Here is a 19,286-nt window from a genome sequence, read left to right as displayed (position 1 = left end):
GTGAGTTGAGTTTTATTGTGGTGAATGTTGGAGAGTTTTTCAGCAATACCTGATGGAAATTTGTTGGTGTGAATGAATGAATGTTTTGTGTGGTTGATTTCTTCATCTATGTAGTCCATTGAACAAAGTCTTCTGGCTGTGTTTATGAGATTTTTCAGTGTATTGATTTATTTTTTTTTTTGTGGTGTCATGAGCGGAATTCCAGGGATGTAGAAGCCGGTGTGTGTGTGTTCTTACGGTGAATTTTGGTTTTAAACTGTGTGTCTGATCTAACAATGTTGAAGTTAAGAAAAGATAACTGCTTATTGTTTTCGTGTTCTATGTTAATTTGATGTTGGGATGAATGGAGTTTATGTGTTCAAAGAAAGTTAATGTGTCTTCTGCAGAAGTGAAACCAGCAAAAGTGTCATCGAAATATCTGTACCAGTATATTGGAGGATGAAGCGCAGAATGTATGGCTTGTGTTTCGATCTGGGTCATGAATATATTGGCAAGAACGGGTGAAACAGGATTGCTCATACTTAAGCCATCTATTTGAAGGAAATGTTCGTTGTTGAAAATGAAGTTGGTTTTAGTTGTTGTAAATTCTAAGAGAGAAACAAAAAGCGTGCTGGGGATGTGGATTAACTTGTTGAGGTCATTAATGTAGAGGTCGAGTGCGATATTGCAGCTTCATTGGCGGGAACTTCGGTGAAGAGTGACACGACATCAGAACTAGCCATTAAGGCTTTAGAATTTAGTTGGTCTAGTGTATATTTGAAATTGAAGGCATCTTTAAAAAATGAACCTGCAGATGTTACATATGTTGTGAGAGCTCAGGCTATGTATTTGCTAAGATCGTAGTTGAAGGAATCATATGTGGACAGTATAGGTCGTAGGGGACAGTCCTGTTCCATAATGTATATATATCTGTGTCAGTGTAAACTACTTGTACCTGATGATGACAAAACCTTGTACAATTGCTGTTATGTTAAACTTGTATTAAAGATTTTCTTCATTACCCGTTCAAGACGTCTCCAAGCAAAATATTCAGTTGTTGTTTACCCACTCATCTGAGTGCAAAAAAAATTCCCGCGTAGCAATTTTTGATGGACATTTAAAACTACAGTTAAATAAAATGCATTTCACGCATTTCTGTAGATGTTTTTCATTTTCTTTGTACTAAATATAAATGGCGATTTTTTTTTATATTATTCTAACGAAAACTGGGAATGTAAAGATAAAAGTATTCTAAAAATAAAAATAGAACCGTACAACTCTACATTGCGTACAAGCTAGGATACATGCACTATACTAACTAAGAGGATTGATGGTCAAGGTCAAGAACACGTTTACTGGCATGTTGCAAGGCTGGCTGACCAGCTGTTGGGAAATACTCTGAGAAAATTTCATAGAATCAACATACATTAGACTCAGAAAGGTCAACAAGTATTACCCACCTATCACCAGCTTGATATGAACCCAATCTAGTAAGGCTAGTGCTGTAGCCCTGAAGTGATTTTGAGCTTTCCCGAGAACTTAGAATCTGTAAAACTTTCAGAAGAGTTTTTCATTTCCTAGTTATTATACCGAGTTAAGTTTCATTAGTTCGTAATTGAAGCAACTGGGTGGCATAAATAAAACAAACTATTTCCAAACAGAATATAATCAATAACGTATCTGGTGCATTGTGTAACTTTGCGCTTAACGGACAACAATTATAAGGGAAATATGTTTTACACTAAACAGTTGTTTGAACTATGACCTTGAATGTTAGTTACACACACACATATTATATATAATGACAGCATTTTGACAATTAATCATTTCTACCTAGTTTTTCAGTAAATACATACTAAAAATAAAGTATATGTGCAGTTTTCTACAGTTTTTTTTGTTTTTTTTTAATGAGGGCAAAACTGCTTATCCACCCCTGCATGCTTTTCATTGTAAGTATATAAATGGAACGACAACTTTGTAATCTTTAGGTTTTCATGAATTGTTTTTCACAATTGATTCAATTTATTAATGTTATACGGGCTCTGTTTTTGGATTGTTTGTTACTGTTTTTTAGATAGTTGTCTTAATCTGTTTAGAGTGAATCCCAATTTTACTAACTTAGAAAATTCTCTGTTTTTATTCAGCAGTACGGAATCTACCCAGTATTGTCTAACATGTTTTAATCTATATGAGGCCGTTTAAATTATTTTGCGCTACCCTGTACTTTAATGAAACAATTCTTACGATGTTTTATACCTTTATGGATTGGCCTTGATCTCCAAAGTCATATAAAAAAATGCGGCTGAGATCACTCGAGTACTCTAGGAGAAGTTACCGCACAAACCTTTTTTTTTTACTCCGGATGAAATTTGATGACGGGGGGCCCAATTTTTTTAGAAGATAGTCTAGAGACGGCTTGAATGGGTAGTGAAAGAAACTTTGATACAAATGTACAACTTTCTAGAAACTTATGATGGCGTAAGATTGTCGAAACGTTGTATATTTGTAACAAAGTTTATCTCAATACCAATTTAAAGCGTTTCCAAATTTCATTACCCCCAGATCAGTATACTATTTTGATACCACACCTACTCGTGGAAGTGATAAAATTAAATGTCTAGTGTTTTAATGTAAGCTCAGTCAAACATTAAATAATGTTTACACTATTTCCAAATTTCATTACCCCCAGATCAGTATACTATTTTGATACCACACCTACTCGTGGAAGTGATAAAATTAAATGTCTAGTGTTTTAATGTAAGCTCAGTCAAACATTAAATAATGTTTACACTATTTAAAGACTTGAATTTTTAAGAACGCATTATTCATTATTTTTCTCTTTTTCTTGTTTTGTTGTGTGTGCGTGTAACTGCAAATAAACAATACATTAAAAAACGTAAACCTTGCCCTAACTGCAATTATTCTTTCGATATTTAAGTATTCCTATGAAATTGTTTATTATTATTATATATCACAACAATATAATCCTCTTCGAAGTAATTCAAGTGAAACCAAACTTCCAAAATCAATTTTCACACCACGAGTACAAGGATTTAATACTCCGAATCCTCATACACCGTTTTGTACGCTGTGAATAGACAAATATGCAACGTTTATTACATTTTATATATGCAGTGTACTAATAAACTATTCACAAGTTATAATGTTTCATTCATTGAAACTTCTTTCAATCATGACCTGTGCAGATTGTCTTAAATAAACTGGCAAAATGCTATATGCAATATTGATAATTGGACCATGTTAATTCCCACTCATTCATATCTATGGAGCTCACACACACATAAATAATAAAAAATCATCAACAATGAAATATAAAAGTTATTGCAAAATTATGATTTTTAAAATATTTCTAAAGAATATTGTTCAAATTTTATTAATATATGTGTGCAAAAGTGATATATTTTATTTTAATAAAATTTCTAGTCACCTACGTGCTGTAATAGGGATATTCGAGTGCAAAAGTACAAGAAACACATCTTGACCGACAGGTAGCGCTGAAGGACAACATGACACGATTTTTTGGTAAAATATGTTGTTGTATGCTAACTACAATACAGTACGTCTACCATATCCAGTGCCAATGAGACCTTTCTTCTAACACTAAGGCTCATCAGGCTGGTTGGTATACGACAGACATAGTAGTGGTCAAGGCGCTAGTTATATCATCAATTTTCATGAACAACAACCGTTGTCGTATGAACTAGATTAAGTAAGTGAATTGTAATTATTATAAATCTTATTTCAATGGTTTAAAAAAACCCAACAGATTTTAGGATAACTATTAATAACACACTATTACTAGAGGGGGTGGTGGGTGCTGTTGATTAGCTGCCTTCCCTCTAGTCACAAGTATCATTTAAAAACAAAACAGCCATGTGCAGTTATAACCCTTTGTGTAGGTTTGTGTGAATATTTTGAAACAAATGAATGAGCAATGTCATTTTTAATTTTGTTTAATGTACAAGAATTATAATAAATTTCTAAAATCTGAACTTATCCTATTAGAATGTTTAGTTGTTTGTATGGTAATACGCAAAGCAATGACTTTATCTTTTCGTGTTTACTATAATGATAGCTAATATGATATGTATAAGTGTTTGTTAAAACTAACCAGCTCCCAATCTGTTTGTAAATGTGTTAACATACAAGTGACATAGAACTTTTAATAGTTTCATTATGTTATTATGTGCCGTTGTGTAACTGATTTTATAGCCTTACAAGTTCTTATCATTATTTTCCTGTGCCAAAATTTGCTCAATAGAAACATCTTTTTTATCAGCTACCGTCCGCCCTACCCACCCCAAAAAATTACGACATTTTCAATATATATCAGTAATTGTATGCCATATTTGTAAACTTAGAACTTTCTTTTCGTAGCTGCTGATGTTAGACCACTTTTTTTAATATCTGACATCTTTAAATAGACTTCAACCTGAGTTATTATTTTACAGCCACTGACAACTACATTGTAATTCTACGTTAACAGCTGTTTCTTAGTGTATTGTCAGATATGCGTGTACACGACTGGCAACCATTCATATATGGAGGAATATGTTCTGCAGTTGCTGAATTCGGTAAGCTATTATTATAAGCCTTATGTTTGATCAATGGTATAGCTACGTTATGTAGTTTTTGTGTATGATTGGGTGAATTTGTAAGCTATTGTAATTTTTAATATATAAAGCCGAAATTTTAAATAGTTTTTGTTGCTTGTTTTCTAACATTTGTTAATGAATTCTGATGTTTCAATTTTCAGTTTAAATGTTTCTTACATGTTCATCGCAAGTAAACTGTTGTACTTACTACTATAATTTGAAACCTATGACAGTCAATTTCAGTAAATGTACAGATTATTGTTTTTTTGTAGTTGAAGTATATTTTAAAAATAACTGAATATTATTTACAATGTTTCATGCATTTTTTTTCTTTTTATTAGTTATTTGCCATAAATTGTGATATCGTAATTCAGCAGTTTAAATCATATATTTTCTTAAGTTGTTTTCGTGGAACTTGCACTATTTTACTTTAATTAATAAACTAATCAGATTGTGAACATAGCTAGTTTTGTAAAGCAGTATATAATACTATACCTTAGGAACGTTTCCTATTGACACTACAAAAACTCGGCTGCAAATACAAGGGCAAGTGAACGACGTTCACCACAGGCAGTTAAGGTACAAAGGTATGTTTCATGCCTTGGTACGAATTTCAAAGGAGGAGGGTCTGCAGGCTCTTTATTCAGGGTGAGACTTGATAAGGGTAATTTAATCTTTGTTATTAAGTATTTGTGTTTTTGGTGGATATATATCTTTTATTTCTTCTTAACGCTCGACTCTGTTGGTAGCGTTCAAATTAGCTCAGTGGTTTGTTTCAAGCAGAAGTCTCGCATTTAAATCCCAGTCGAGTGGGGATTTTTTATAACTTGAAATTATTAACTCATCATGTTTAGAGCAAGATATCACAATATTAGGAAAAAACCACAATAACGATAGTTTGCATTAGGATTTGAATTAATTGTTATCATCTGATTATAAAAACTACAGTGGTTATAGCACTTGACTGTCATTTGGAAGTCTCGCGTTCAAATTCTAGTCGAGTCAAGGTTTTATGTTATTTTATTATTATTTTAATTCTTTAATATGTTTATTATCATACTTATGACAAACTCTTTGAATATTCGGAAAAATACGAATACAATTATATATTAATTTCGCATGATATCATATTACATAATAAACAACTTAAATATTTTTTCAATCCAATAGATAGCGGTGCAATAAATATTTGTGTTTCACCTTAGGTAAGAGATTTAAAAACATTTAATCAAAATTTATAAGCATATTTGAATAAGTTGTACTTTCGTGCATTTGCCGTTACAATTAATAAATTCAAGGGTCAGACACTTGACAATGTAGGAATGTTTCTTCGAGAACTAGTTTTTCGCATGGTTCAATTTCTAAGGTTTTATCAAGAAGAATATTTGAACATAAAATTATACATTAGTCGAAATTCTAACCAGAAACCTCGTATAGGAGATGACCAGATATACACAAAAATGTTGTTTTCGTGAAATAATAGAAAACGAATAAACATTCTTTATACATACATTGTTACTGTAACATATAACATAATTAATTTTTAGAAAACATTTTCATAAAACATTTACTAATGATGTTTGGTTGGATGATGTTAATGTTCTCATATTAATATTTTACAATATCCATTCTGTGCCTAAGTTTGGGGTGACTTAACTCCTGTTGTAAGTCAAAATAAATAGATAAAGTAAAAATTTTAATGTGGTTCATATACGTTTATAATAAGATTACTACTTTTCTCTCCAAGGATCAAAACTACGAATAGTATCTTTACTAGACCACACCTTCTAGTATTATCAAAATTCACTTGCTACAAGATATGACATGCGATGTTCATATCTAGATAGTTACAAAATAATCCTCAATGGGAAGCTGTTTTTTATTTGTTCCAAATATTTTAAGATTGGCAGTTGAGTGCTTTGAGGTACGTGGTTTGAATGTTGTATAAAGCATTAACTAGTAGTAGTACCAAAAAAAAGGAACCATTATTTCCATGCAAGAACCTGTCTTTTGATTTCACATGCTATTTTGCTTTTAGATTCCTTAAAATCTATTTTTATAAGTTTATTTTTCAACAGACTTTAATTAAATCCAGAAGCTATACGTATCTTGATATTCAATTATTATATTGTTAGTTAAGTACGATATATAAATGCTTTGTTGATGTCTCATTATGTCAAAGTGCAATTATTTTTGGTTAAACAATTTGTCACTAATATTCCAGACAGATTGTTGTATGATATTAAAAATTGTTGTGGAATTTATACTGGGTTACTGTTAAAGCTAGTTAACTACAAGATCATTTTTCAAAACGATCAATTTTGTTTCATGCATCATGAATAAAGTCTTTTTTGGTGAATCATAAATCATCTAATTTTTTCAGTTGTATTTAATGAGCCAGATAGTGAAGATTGTGCTGTTTTAATCACAAGAAATGTTGTGTTAATTTAATCATATAAACTATTTTTGTAGAATCGGTCCAGCAATTCTGAGGCAAACTACATACGGTACTGCTAAGATAGGCATCTATTACTCTCTAAAGAATGCACTAACGAGAGATCCACATGGTAAGAAATTATAATAAAGATATGTTTTGAACCGGAACTTTATCCATACTTTTTTTGTTATGAGTACATAAGCTACACAGATAAAATACTTAAGTTTCAACTCGATAGGAAGAAAATTCCAAGACGATAACTCACCTTTTTACACAGAAATGATACCTTCCTTGCTGGTCTGCCGATGATACTTGCATGTCACTCACTAACCTTGAGGTAATTTCCACCTAAATCCATGTGTTTGACGTGAACTTAAATGGTGCACGAACAGAAGGGTGACACAATTTCCATGCGCAGTAACTCCCCTTATACACTTGCACTCATGATAACTTCACACTTCTCATCGGTGTTGCAATGAACAAACGTGTTCATAATTTCGCATCTGAGTTCACTATGAGATTTGCATTTATTAACGAAACCTATGTTTTCGTTTTCTTTGGTTTTTGTTTCAAAAGCTTTAATTTTTATCATGCATTCTCACATGACGGTGACTTGTACTTAGTCCTGTGTGAGTGACGATATTACACATACAAACCTTGATTCTACTACGGCTTCTGGAGGCTTGTTGATTACACATGATTACTGAGCATGCTACTCCCGTCCCATTGGCTGAAGCTCTTTCTCCTCAGTTTGGAATGATTTATTAGACTACAAATATAACCCTCCAATATCTTTCTGGATTTTATCCTTAGGTATGTTCCTTTCCTTACTTTTTGTCTGTTTTTAAATATTTCTCGTTTTTTTTTACTCCATGACCCCAAATCTTAGAATATACCATTTCTTTCCTACTTGCTTATTATTAGGGTTTATACTGTTTCCTTTCTCTAATAGCTCCTCTCTCACATCCAAATGCTTCGTCCCTCCTCACGTTCGTGACTATTTTTGTCCTAGTTTGTAGTCATTCTTCCTTTCCTTTTTAAGTTCCCTGTATTTGGTATCTATTTGGCCTGCTTGGGGATCGAGCCCCTTGCCTTCAACTTTGTTCTCTGGTTCCCCCTTTTTGCATCTTCGTTTTTCTCGCTACCCTCCTAAATTCCTTCCTCCTTTCACCTTTTGTCTGAGGTATTTCATCGTGCTCCAGATGGGTTTTCTGTAGAAGTTAATTCTATTTTCTTTGCCACCTTAGCCTGTTCCACTTCTTCTGCTCTCTCCCTCTTTACTTTTGTTTTCCTGATGTTGGGACTCATGGGGTATGGTTATGTTCCTTTTTACTGTACACCTTCCTTCTTCTTGTAGACATGGCCTTCATTGGGCTCCCGTTTTTTGCCTGAATGTCTTCAGTGATTTTCATTTCTTTCTGGAGACCTGGACTGATATACAACTTCAGTCCTTGTTATCATTTCCATGTTCCTCTTTCCTGCCCTTGCCCCTTGCTCCTGTTTCTTGGCTACCCCTAACATTCTTTTTCCATGCATTCCTCATTTTCTTCTTCTTTTTCTACATATAAGATGTCTAGTTCATCACTCTTCTTGTCAGTGACTACCTTATCATATCTTACTTTTTTGGGCACCTGTCTTGTCTTCTTCTGCAGTTGGTCTCATTTTTCTGCTGAAAACCGTTTTTCATTTCTCCACCTCTCTTTTTTCCTCCCATTTTCTTTTCTCCTCCCTCCAACCCAGTCTGTGGTCTTTTTTCACACAGTCTATGGTTGGCTACGGTTGATGTGTCAAACACTTTCCTACACATCCCTCTTGACCCATCCTTCATATATTTTCTTCCCATTCATTGCTCTTCTTTTTGTCATGACATCTAAGTCCTTTCTCATGCCCACTCAGTATATGGTACTTCTGAGTATTTTCTTCATATCTTGTCTCAGCTGAGCTCAGTCCTTTCCTCTTCACTTGCAAACTATGACATATCTGGTCATCAGGGTTTGCACTTCTCACTCTCATCCTGTACAATAGGTTATTTTGCTTTTTGGGATTCTGGCTTTTCTGTATCCCCATACTACTTCTGACATTTTCTTACTAACTTCTAATCTGGATCTGTTTCTTCATTGATGCTTCCCTCTCTGATTCAAGTGCATCTCTGAATAAGGACTTGGATGCAGGATGAACATTCACTCCACATCATTGTGCTCAAACTTCTCATTGTTTGTCAGCTGTGTTTCCATTCCTGCCCATACTAGTGGATCATTTGGTCATAATCCACTCCATCAATTCCACAGTTGTTTCTTCCACCAAGAGGCACCCATTCCAGGTCCCTTTGCTTTCAGGCATTGGACTTACTCTTCTGGGTCTATTTATATTAAGTTTGTCTTTTTCCTGTCACTTGCTGTGGGATAAGGACATAGTGGTAGACCACCTCTCTCAGCCAGTCCACATTCTACCAATGGAATTATCTTTACACCCTTAGATCTTTCATTGCCGTTGCTTTCAGTTGGGCATGCTTCTCATAGATATCTTTGCCACCATTTTCAACTCCAGGCTTCCTCTCTTCTGATCTCCTGTTTCTCATCCTTTGGCTATGGTTATCAATACTCTCAACCAGGTCTGGTCTCACCTCTTTATATATGCTTATCCTCCTCTTCATATTCTCCCCTCAGGTTCTTGCCTCAATATGCAACACTCTTTGTCAGGTCCTGCTGTTGGCACCTCTTTGGCCAGCTCAGCCAGGGTTTCCTCTACTTCATCTACCCAATATTCCATTTCTTTTACTTCCACCTCGCATGTCCCTTTTTTATTGAAGGATATCATCCCACAATTTTCACATGTGGGATTTGTGTTTGGCCCATTGCCCATCTAGCTGGACTCTCCGATAATGTAGAAATCTTGTCACATTCCTGTTGGCCTTCCACTATGTCTGTCTATCAATGAAAGTGGTGGGCCTTTCATTGTTGGCCCACACACCATTCCTTTCTACCTGGCTGTCATAGTGGGAACAACCTTCCTACCTGGCTGTTAGTCCATGCTTTGTTGGTCTCCACCATTGTTGATTATTGAGCAGCTTTGTCCATTGCATTTTTCCTTTCCCAGAAACCACAGAATGTTTCTCTCCTTGTCTTCTCCACTGTGTTCCACTCTTTCATTTTTCTCTGACCTCCTCACCCAACTACAATGCTAATTGGGGCCTTAATGTAGTCTCGTACACTCTCAAGTATACCCCATTCGAACCATTGGCTTCTTGCTCTTTGTACTATCTTTCTCTCTAGCTTTATTTCGTCATTCTTCTTGCCTGTGGTTGCTGTCATTCAGATATATATTCTGTTGATGCTTCTCGCACCCTTTTTCACCACACTTGTATACTCCTCTCCCTATACTAATCTTTTCTTCCTAAGACTTTTAGCACTTGGGAAGGTAACTACACCTTCTTTCCTATCTCTCTTGCTTTTGTCTCTTATCCAAATCATCATTCACACCTGGATTGACTCCTGTGTCCTGTTCAGGCTGTAGCTTATCATGTACTTCATTCTTTTACATTTATTAGGATCCCACCAGGTAGCTGGTGTTGCCTCCTAGGGTATGCTTATTTCCCAAAAGCTGCATTGAGCCAAAATAACAGAAAGCACTCAAATCAACCATTCTGGCTCTATCAGTGCCCACTGCAAGATGGGACATTCTACAAGACCATTTGAGGTATTCTCGTGGTGCTCATACTCAATTGTCTGATACAGAAAGCATCAATTCCATAGACTATGATGAAACAAAGCCAGCACCAGAGAAGTATTCTGCTCACTTCTTTAGCTCATACTAGCCAGCAAAAAAAAAAAAAAAATAGGGTTTTGTCAGTAAAAAGACTTTTTGGTTGGTGGTCTGCTGGGGATCTGGGCACTTCTCCAGGTCTCTCCCCCCCATTTTTCTTCAAGTAGAGAATACAACGATAAGTAAGGGGGGGATGACACTGTTTGTGTATTATATGTCACCCCTTAAAAATTCAAAATGTACCACATAACTAATTTGTCCTCCTTTTGTGGTTTTTCAATAGAGTCAAGGTCACTGTATGGTCTGATTGTGCCCCAACCACACTAAACATATTGGCTCGCCAACCATTTGAGTGCAAGTACTTGGATGATCATGTTCTCGTTTTGTCTGTCTCTATGATATTTGGGGCTCATTTGCCTCTCCACTCTTACATTCCAGGCAAAGAGATGGTCAAGATCCCTGGTTGAGATGAATTGTGGCCCCTATGGAGCTTCTGCCATTGGATGTCACACTTCATGTGATTCTCTTTTTGAAGGGAGCTCATCTAGGTAAAATTTTGCACTGGCCCCTCCACAGAGGTGAGTTATTGTCTTTGAAGTTAATATTTTCTTACCATAAAATGTTTTTATGATAGATACTCACCTCCTGACACATTCTCACCAATCCTCCCCATTTCCAATGCACATTTTCTTTGTCCTGCCTCACCAAAGAATGAAGTTATCATGAGTGCAAGTGCATAGGGGGAGTTACTGCATATGTAAGTGAGTCACCCTCTTATGTGTCATCATGGACGAGTGAAGCAATTCAAGTGAATTTAGCTGGGAGTTATCGCAAGGCTAGTGACATGCAACTTTCATTGGCAGACATACAAGGAAGATAGCATTTCTGTGTGAAGAGATTAATATCTATCAGAAATACATTGTCAGGTAAGGAAAATTTTAACTCCCATTAATTGATTAAAGTAACATAAGAGTTGGCTGTTGGAGTTGTTGACTTGCTGTGTTTCTCTAGTCTTATCAGCTCAAAATTAAGGAGGGTTAGTGCAGATAGCCCATAAGTAGTTTTGCACAAATATAAAAAAATTATAAAATTGTAGTAGAATATGTTTTTAACCATGTTGTAAATTTAAAGAACATTGAAATCAAAGATAACACAACAAAATTAAGATTATTTAAATTCAGTTTCTACATTATCTTGAACATCTATAAGTATCTTGAACATACCACCAAATTTTAAAAGATAAATTTTGGAGATTTTTTATTGCTTGCAAACAGATTCTAATATTCTATATTTAAAAAAAATAGGTTAAACACTTTGTTGTATTCCTTTTCTAGTTTATATTGTTTAATTACCACTAATAACATCTCATGTCCAAAAATACACACCTGATTCTATCTATTTTGTCAAGTAATGTAAAGAATGAATGGCAGTGTGGTTTAACTATGCATTTTATTTTGATTAAGTGAAGAACATAAATAATGATGTATTTTAACCCAGACTCTTGTATAACATTTAAATGTTGTACAGAACTGTTATACTTAACAACAAAATATGTCTTGCTTTGTTTTTGGCACATGAATGTCCCTAGATCATTATTAATCATGGTCAATTCACTTATTTTGGATGAAACTTTGTACTCAAAACTACAATCAGATACTCTACCAGATGTAAGAATATTTTGCAGATTAAAATCACTGCACAAATTCTTTAAAATTGTTATACTTCACCTTGATTTCCAATACACATTCACAATGCTTGAAATTTGCTGTTGTGTATATCTTGAGAGTAGAATAAGATACAGCAGGACTTGTATCTGCTGAATAAATCAACTGTGGTCCTGCAATAGAAATTGTCATTTTTTCATAAAATTTCAAACAAAGGCACATTACAGCTCTAATGTGTATCCCAAATTTTACTTGTTATTTACAAAGGGTTAAATATTGCTAAAGGTAATAGCATATAAAATATTGGACTTAAAAGTGGGTAAATAAATAAAATTCTTTTGAGAATATTTGTACATCAGTGTATAATTTTGACGCATGCAGTGTCTGTTTCTAACGTGTATAGTTCTTGGAATTTCAACTAAAGTAAGAGCTTTTGATTGGAATAAGCTGCTCTTTTATTTGATGTGCATCAACAGATTCTGAATTTATTGTTTTATATTATCAATATTTGAGTGAAAAACCAAAACTTATACTTTCAGATAACATTCAGCTTTTAATTTTAATTACCATAGGCTTGTGATTTCTACAACTGTAGTATTTTGAGGAGTCTTAACAGAACTGTAAGAAAACAGTCTTTAAAAGTTTATTTGGGATTTTATTCTTCAATATACTAATGGTATGTCATATTTTACTCTTGAAGCTTTGCATTTGTAATTATAAAGAGGTACTGAATATCAATCATAATTTCATTTTTAATGAGAAAAGTCACTTTCATTAACCTTTAATGTTTACAAAAACAAATTGCCAGTTTTTGTTACCAAATACAATTTTAGTCTCTACACATTTAATCTTGCACGAACTTGTGTGTGAACAATATCTGGATTCAGCAACCCAGATTGTTTAACCTTCAAACTCTCTAGGCCTGTTAATAATATCCATAATTATGACTTGCTTTGATTATTACAAAATATTGTTAGCAACATGATGAGAAGAGGGTGCTATGGGAGAGTGAAGACTTTTGAAAGCTAAGCTTTTGTTGAAGTTTTTGGAATATTTCATTTAAACCTGTTTAAGGATCTGACTATTTTTATATTTTAGTAACTTGTGTTACTAATAAAAAGATAAGTTGATTTAACAATATGGGTAACTATTAATAGTAGGGTTAAAGTTTTCAATCAGTACTTGATGGTGTAAGTATTACAAATTACAGAATGTGTGTGTGTGTGTGTAACATGACTTTAGCTGCAATTCAGCATATTGGTAAGTTTAAAATAAGCTATACACATTGTATTATTAAGTCACTATCTAAAGATTCATTATTTATCACTTCTGATTTTAAAGATAAACTTAAGTATTTTAGTGTGAAGATTAAGTAGTGATGAAATAGTGCAGTATATTTAGTTCTCAAACGTTGGACATAACAGTTGTTAATAGTCTACTTGTATTTAGTTTTTATTATTTATTCCCATACTACAGTGATTAAGTAGTGTAGGTGTTAAGCTTTCACAGATTGTAAGGTATGATAGGTGTAAGTAGTGGGTTTCATTTGGGAACTTTGACTGGCATGCACTTTTAAGGAAGCTAGTAGTGAAGAAGTGCAATTTGTTGAAGAGTTTGCAGGTTGGAGGAGAAATTGGAGGTAATGGATAAAGAGAAGAGTGATCTGTGGGAAATGGCAGCAAGATTTCAAGAGGAACTTGAGCTTTTACATGCAAAGTATACAGTAGCTGATAATGACTACCAGGATGTTACAAGTAGTACTAATAAGGCTAGAAGTGTAAATTTGATTTTAATTGTAATGAGCAAGTCCTATTAAGTAATAGATTTCAACCCTAGCTTGTGCAGATGAGGAACTATGGGAGGGAAGGAAACAAAAGCGACAGATAAATATGAGAATGAAAAACATAGGAGGTTATAGTTGCAGGTAGTTCTTTAGTACGACAGGTGGAGAGGATAGTCTGTGGGGTGAATATGGAGAAAATAATTAGATAATGTTATTCAAGGGCAGGAGTAGATAGTATAACTGACTGAGCAAGTGACGTAGTAAAAGGTGCTAGCAGCAATGCAGTCTTTGTAGTACACATAGGGACTAATGATGTAAGAAAGGTAATTCGGAAGAGCTAATTAGTAAGAACAAGTGGTTGGTAAAGGCATTTAAAGGAAAGGGCCATGATAACTTTAAAAAACTGTTAGGAATACTGCCAAGACCTAATGTTGGGAATAAAATTTTAAGTAGGTCACTAGGGTTAATTGAATGGTAAAGAAAAAATTAATATGTAAGGATGAGAAAATTGGCTGTTTGGTCTTGTGGGATCAGTTCAGTGATTAAAGGGAGCTTTATAGAATGACTGGTTTACATTTATATAGGGTAGGGGCTGGCTTGTTTAGAAAGGCTATTAACTCATTGTCAGGGCAGCTTTAAATTAGCACTGGGCAGTAATGAGGGCCAGAATAAACTTAACTAATGGGGAAAAAAAAGATGTAGAAAAAGTATAATGTGAGAACAACTTGCAGAAATAGTTTTAAAGGTAGACTAAACTGTTAATATTGTAATGCTAGAACTATAAAAATAGAGTAGAAGACTTTAAAGCACCATTCAGAACAGAAGATCTTGATATGATTGGTATTACTGAAACTTAGTTCAGACAATTTTGATGGCAGAAATTTATTTGAAATACAGGGATGTCGATTACTTAATATGGATAAGTAATTGATATCCCTGTATTTCAAAGAGAGTGGGTTTCTGTTAGGAAATAAAAGGAGGGAAACTTCTAATTGCAATATGATACTGATGAAATTAATGAAAACTCTATAATAAGATAAAGAACTAGGTTGTTAATGAGGTCATAATTGTGGGGGATTTTAATTTCAGGCATGTAGATTGTGTAATGTCAGAGTCAAATCATGAGGGAAATAGGTATTTAGAAACTGTTCAGGGTGGATTTCTTAAATTGGTTAGGAAACCCATTAGGAACAATGATATTTTAGATTTATTGTTAACTTCTAATATAGAAATGGTTGACAGGGTGGAGGTTATGGAACACCTGGGTGCAAGTTATCATTGATCTAGATTTGATGTTTCACTGCATATAGAGATAGGGAATAATGAGATATTGGTTACAAATTTTAAAAAAAGTTTGAAAGGATGAGACAAGGATTATCTGTTGTGAATTGTGCAGCTGAATTTATTGGGGATAGTGATCAAATAAGGAAAAATTTTAAAATAATTGTTTTTAAATATTCAAGATGGACATTTGTGGGGAAAAAAGGGTTGCTGCAAGAAAAAAAACGAATTGGTTTGCAAAAGATATAAAAAATATAGTTAAAGAAAAACATTATAAATTTAAGAAATTTATATTGATTACTGTGTTGGGAGACCAAGAGGATAATACATGATCAAAAGAGGTGGCCAAACAGGAAATTAGAAAATTATAAAGGGTATATGAAAAAGGTTAATTGAAAATGTAAATATTAATAATAAGGATTTTTTTAAATACATTAAGGTTAAGCAAAATATTAGGATAGAGTAGGGGCTTTTGAGAGATGATACAGGAAGCTTGTACTTGATGGTTATGAGATGGCAGGATCATTAAATTTACTTTTTTCTTCAGTTACTGGAACCTTAAGCTGTATCTACAGAAGTAATGAATATAAGCCCAAAGAGGTTATAATTTCATTGTACAGGTGAAAATGGTAGGACTATGGAATACAAATTCAAATTTTGGCAGGATAGGAGTCATCTTTAGTTAAGAAAAGTTTATTTTTCTAACAAGGTAGTTGACCTTTGGAATAAGTTGCCTTCAGATATAGTGGAAGCAGTAAATTTAAAGAATTTTAAAGGAAGACTTGATGAATATTTGAAGGATAAGAACTGGCTTTAAGTGCTTTATTTATTTATTTGTTATTCAAAGTTTAGTTTAGTGGATGGAATGGCCTAGATGTAACAGTAGGTCCTTTGTTGTTCTTAAATTTTGATATATTGTAAATCAAGTGATAAGAAATACAAAAAATAATAATTAGACTTACACTTAAATTTTTTCTGGAAATAAAGTAATTCTTTTGAATGAATGTTAGTATTATTTGTGTGAAATACAATCACTTTACACTTGCCTGGTGTCAGGTCTTTATTTAAAACTAACATATGTCACTGATGTAAGTTACATGCCACTTATTACAGCTGTTGTCTTTCATAGGTTTGAATAATCTTGTAAATGTAAAGTATGTCCAATTACAGCATGAAATTTGAATTGATAGGTATAAAAATATTAGTCTTAATTACCATTACCTTTAGATTCATGTTTGTTTTGGATTAAATCTTAATGTATTCTACTCTTTCTTAAATATTAGTTATATTAACAGTATTGATTAAAACGTTTAATATTGGTATTTATGTGTTATTATTATATCTATTTTTATATATTGTTTATTATGATGATGATGATGATTTGGCATTGCTACCTTAGAATAGGAATGTAGGAGTAACTGAAATCTATTAAGCTGACCAAACCTCATTAGATATTAGGATTACAACAGAAAATATTAATAACAAGAGCACCAAACTAATGAATCAATCCATTCTAACTTTGATAACTTTGCATACACCTAGTTACAATAGTATATTAAATTAGCTATATTAATTACTGGATTAATTTTTAGTCCTAAGTACATAAGAAGCTTGCTTTAATCAGAAGTTAATAATAATAAAACTAATCGTACAACAGCATAGCTAGACATGTGCATTATACACGTGTACATATAGTTTCGTCTGTGCTCGTAATATTTCTGGTGACGTCTCTAAAGTATCTTGTAATGAGAAGCATAATTGTTCCAGTGATAACTATATGCACATATCTTTGTAAGCAAATATATTTTAAACCAAATAATTGTTTTTGTTTATACCATTGACCAGTCTCATGCATATTATTTTTAAAAGTCTGGCTGTGCCCCTATCTTATATTTCAAGGAAATAAAACTAAACTAAAAGTAACAGTTACAATACAAAAGAGCCTTGTGATGGTAATCCTGCATTTAAGGATTTTTTCTTTGTTGTTAAAAGCAAAGATGCTCAATGGGTCATTGTGCTATGTCCACCTGATTTTTTTGTGTTAAGCCCACAAACATACTGCTGAGCTACTGGGAAGTCCATTTACTGATAATTCTACATATTTTTAAAGTAATAATTTTATAAATCAGTCTTTCAGCTACATTAACCTTCATGCATAAACTGTCAGGACTGAAAGGTTCTTGCTTGCTTTAAAACCATTTTTATGATCTCAGATGAAATGAAATATTACTTCATTTAATTTGGCATTTGTGTATTTTTCATATTCAATCAGTAATATATGCACTTTGATTTTGCAAGTAATATTTCTTTTTATATTCACTAACTGTGCACAGTGGAATTGACTTATTTTGTCTTATTGAAGTGACAGATATTGGGTTTGTGGTATGATTTGGATTTTAAGAGTTAAAAGACCAACAACCCTCATTAACTATTGTAGTCACACTATTTGACTTTCAGACACTGAATCTCCATTTGCAGAAATGGAAAAAAACTATTATGCGGCATGACATACAATCTTCTTTTGAGTTATAATAAAGTTATATTATAAGCACAACATCTGTTAATATAAAAAAAATAATTCAGCTATGTCCTGCCAGGCCTATAAAATTAAAACTTCTATTAAAGATAATTTTTATAGATAAAATTATTGTTATAGTTCATGATTGCAATGATTATTATTGGCATTAAATGTTTACTATCTTATATGTATTTTTAATACATTTTGTCATATGTCTACTTTATTCACATTTAGATGAGACACTGGTGAAGAACATGATATGTGGTATATTTGCTGGAGTGGTCTCATCATCTCTTGCTAATCCTACTGATGTCTTGAAGGTAGAAATTGATAGTTTAAAAAAAGACAAACTCTTAGTAACTGATGAAATTGAACAATAATAGACTTCTCAGAAGTGTTATAACAAATTGTTTTCTTGTTGAAAACATTACTTTTCAACATTTTATAAATTTGTTATGTATGTATATATGATTTCAAAGTTCACAAAAGTGTTAATAAATTGATTTCTTTGTATAAAAAAAAAGCAAGTACTTAATTTTATAAGTTTTCTTTATTGATCTACAGTTGAATCTATGCTTGTTCATTGTTTCCTTGAGAATTTGATTACTGGCACATTGAATTATTGTGATGATGTCTTTTTTTCTTCTTAAAACAAGGTGTGATGTAGGGCATATAAGAATGATTATACTGATTGTTCCATACAGGTACGAATGCAGGCCCACCATCAGTATTACAAACAGAAAGGAATGTTTAGGTGTTTCTTGGACATGTACAACAGTGAGGGAATACGAGGCTTATGGAGAGTAAGTATTCAGTAGTTATAAATAATGTATATGTGTGTGTGTGTGCCAGACAGGAGATTATTTTTTATGGTAATTGTACAAGTGTTAAAAAGATCTCTGTGGCATTTTTAGATTAAACTGATTTTCCTACAAGTATCACAGGTAAAGCCACAAGAAATAAGGGGAGTGTTCTGTAATTGATAAATTGACTGAATTTTAAGTTGCATGAGAAATAAACAGATTGAACACATTCAAATGACAGTATAAAGAAGTTTTATTTACACACACACACACACACACACACACACACACACACACACACACACACACACACACACACACACACACACACACACACACTACTTGTTTGTTGTAGTTACGTTAGTACGTACGAACTACTACCTACCTTACTACGTAGTAATTATTACTTTAATTTACGTTTCTACGTACCTAATAACGTAAAG

At 33.1% G+C, this 19,286-nt stretch overlaps 1 protein-coding gene across 2 annotated transcripts in view; it reads left to right on the top strand.

The window, feature by feature from the left end:
* LOC106474124 (kidney mitochondrial carrier protein 1-like) overlaps positions 1 to 19,286 on the top strand; it is a 33,813-nt gene that overhangs the window by 7,749 nt on the left and 6,778 nt on the right. The window contains exons 1-6 of one of the 2 annotated variants that reach the window (XM_022402490.1): positions 3,687 to 3,709; positions 4,452 to 4,574; positions 5,096 to 5,243; positions 7,068 to 7,162; positions 18,275 to 18,360; positions 18,745 to 18,843. In XM_022402490.1, the coding sequence (XP_022258198.1) occupies positions 4,511 to 4,574; positions 5,096 to 5,243; positions 7,068 to 7,162; positions 18,275 to 18,360; positions 18,745 to 18,843 (492 nt within the window). In that variant the 5' untranslated portion in view covers positions 3,687 to 3,709; positions 4,452 to 4,510. Of the gene's footprint in view, positions 1 to 3,686; positions 3,710 to 4,451; positions 4,575 to 5,095; positions 5,244 to 7,067; positions 7,163 to 18,274; positions 18,361 to 18,744; positions 18,844 to 19,286 lie in introns of those variants that run through there. The other variant, XM_013934815.2, reaches the window with a different exon arrangement.

The sequence above is a fragment of the Limulus polyphemus genome, unplaced genomic scaffold (genome assembly GCF_000517525.1).
Source record: "Limulus polyphemus unplaced genomic scaffold, Limulus_polyphemus-2.1.2 Scaffold6848, whole genome shotgun sequence".
In the NCBI taxonomy this organism is placed as follows: Eukaryota; Metazoa; Arthropoda; class Merostomata; order Xiphosura; family Limulidae; genus Limulus; species Limulus polyphemus.
This window is presented reverse-complemented; position numbering and strand designations above follow the sequence as displayed.